Source organism: Lissotriton vulgaris, chromosome 7, assembly GCF_964263255.1.
Source record: "Lissotriton vulgaris chromosome 7, aLisVul1.2, whole genome shotgun sequence".
Taxonomy (NCBI): domain Eukaryota; kingdom Metazoa; phylum Chordata; class Amphibia; order Caudata; family Salamandridae; genus Lissotriton; species Lissotriton vulgaris.
The window spans coordinates 69597967-69599808 of NC_141695.1; the positions used below are offsets into that span (position 1 = coordinate 69597967).

The 1842-nt window shown below is 40.8% G+C and overlaps 1 protein-coding gene across 1 annotated transcript; it reads right to left on the reverse strand.

Annotated features, from left to right (window-relative positions):
- Positions 1-614: 614 nt before the first annotated feature.
- On the reverse strand, positions 615-1541 carry LOC147700766 (olfactory receptor 5V1-like). The gene has a single exon (XM_086928473.1). The coding sequence runs from the start codon at positions 1539-1541 to the stop codon at positions 615-617; it is 927 nt and encodes a 308-aa protein (XP_086784599.1).
- Between the last annotated feature and the right edge of the window lie 301 nt (positions 1542-1842).

The window sequence follows — 1842 nt, forward strand, 5'->3', positions numbered from 1 at the left end:
AGAACGTGCTTGTGTGGGGCAGGTGAAAGTGAGAATCACAGGTTTAAGAATAAAAAATTCAAATAATTCTAAAAATAGACTGGTAAAGAAGACCAGTGTTGAGAGACATGTCCATTATAGAACATGTTTATACAATAAGGCATTCAAATCAATCATGCACCAATGCATCTTCAAAATGTAGGATGGGGTGACAGGTACAGGCCTCGTGTGGGTAGAGAGTGTCAACGTTTTGACTTGGCTAATGCAAGGAGGGTGTTTCAGGACCTCTGCTGCGAGTCTTCTTCAGTACGGGGTTAGGCAACCTAATCCTGGTGCCATGCCGGCATCACAGGTGTGTCGAAGATCCAAGATGGGCCGGTGACCTCTGTCACACGACCATGCTCTGATAGTGGGGACAGAGGCTAGAGTAGCCAATTGCACAGGAGACAGACCGTGGCTTCCTTACCTCTGGGCGTGGTAAGGAAGCAATCATGCAAATAAGATTGCACAATGCTTGCAGCAAGCTCACTCAGTATCGTTCCCTGGCCACTAATATTTTTAAACAGGTGCTTCCCTTTTTATATGAAACAATGGTTTGCCAGCCCAAAACAGTGAGCAAGTCCTTCTCCCATGGTTTACAACGTATTCTTTGTTTTTTTCAGAGCATTTTTAAACTCTGTGTTTTTCAAACTATATATTATGGGGTTACAAAGCGGAGTAAGAGCAATATATGACAAAGAAGAAATCTTGGTGTCTCTCATTAAATATGTGGATGCGGGTCGCAAGTAGGTACCAAAGAGAGAGCCAAAGAAAATAAAAACAACTGTAATGTGTGATGCACATGTCGAGAAGGCCTTGTGCCTACCACCTTTAGTTTTAATTTTAAGTATGGATGAGGCAATGTTGATATAAGAAATAATGATTAAGTTAAAGCAAAAGAGTGCCACTATAGCACCCATAATGTAGGTAAGTGTCTCTATACTGTGAGTATTGCTGCAGGAAATCTTCATGAGAGCTGTGATATCACAGAAAAAGTGGTTGATCGTGTGGGATTTGCAGAATGAGAGCTGAGACAGCAATATAGCATGTGGTAGTGGCACCAGGAAACTTACGGCCCAAATTCCCATAGCCATCCGGAAGCAAACATCCTTATTCATGATAACCATGTAGCGTAACGGATTACAGATGGCAACATACCGATCAAGAGCCATTACCGAGAGAAGAATATATTCTACCACCACCACAAACATGAAGAAGTACACCTGTAGAAGACAGGCAGTAAAAGAAACCTGTGTACCATCCTTAAAGAAGTGGACCAGCATATGCGGGAAAATGACTGAGGTGTAACAGATGTCATTAAAGGAAAGATTTGTGAGGAAGAAATACATTGGTGTGTGTAGATGCGAGTTGGACAAAATGGTTGCCATGATCAAAAGGTTTCCTACAAGAGTTAAGATATATATTATTGAAAATGCAGCACAAAGGGGAACTTGTAGTTGAGGAAGATCAGAAAATCCTACAATCATGAAATCCTTCAGCAGGGTCTGATTTTCTTCCTTCATTTGCCAAACAGCACAGCGATCACTGAGTTTCTGGACAGGCTGCAAACAAACACACAAGTAAGGTCAATGCATTAATTATGAATTACAAGCTGAGGACAGATGCCTTTTCAAAAATAGCTCTTTGAGTACTTAAATATCATTTGTGATGTCATTACTTCTTTATCTGATTTAAAAGCTTCCATCTCAACCTTGTTCACATGTACACAAAAGTGTGTTATTATTTGGGGTTGATGTGAATCCACCACAAGGAATCAACCAAAAGCTTGTCAAGCTAAAGCAGAGTTCAATCATTTAAACCTTG

Coding starts and splice junctions, on each gene's coding strand:
- LOC147700766 (XM_086928473.1), bottom strand. CDS start 1,541: ATGAAGGAAGAAAATCAGACCCTGCTGAAGGATTTCATGATTGTAGGA.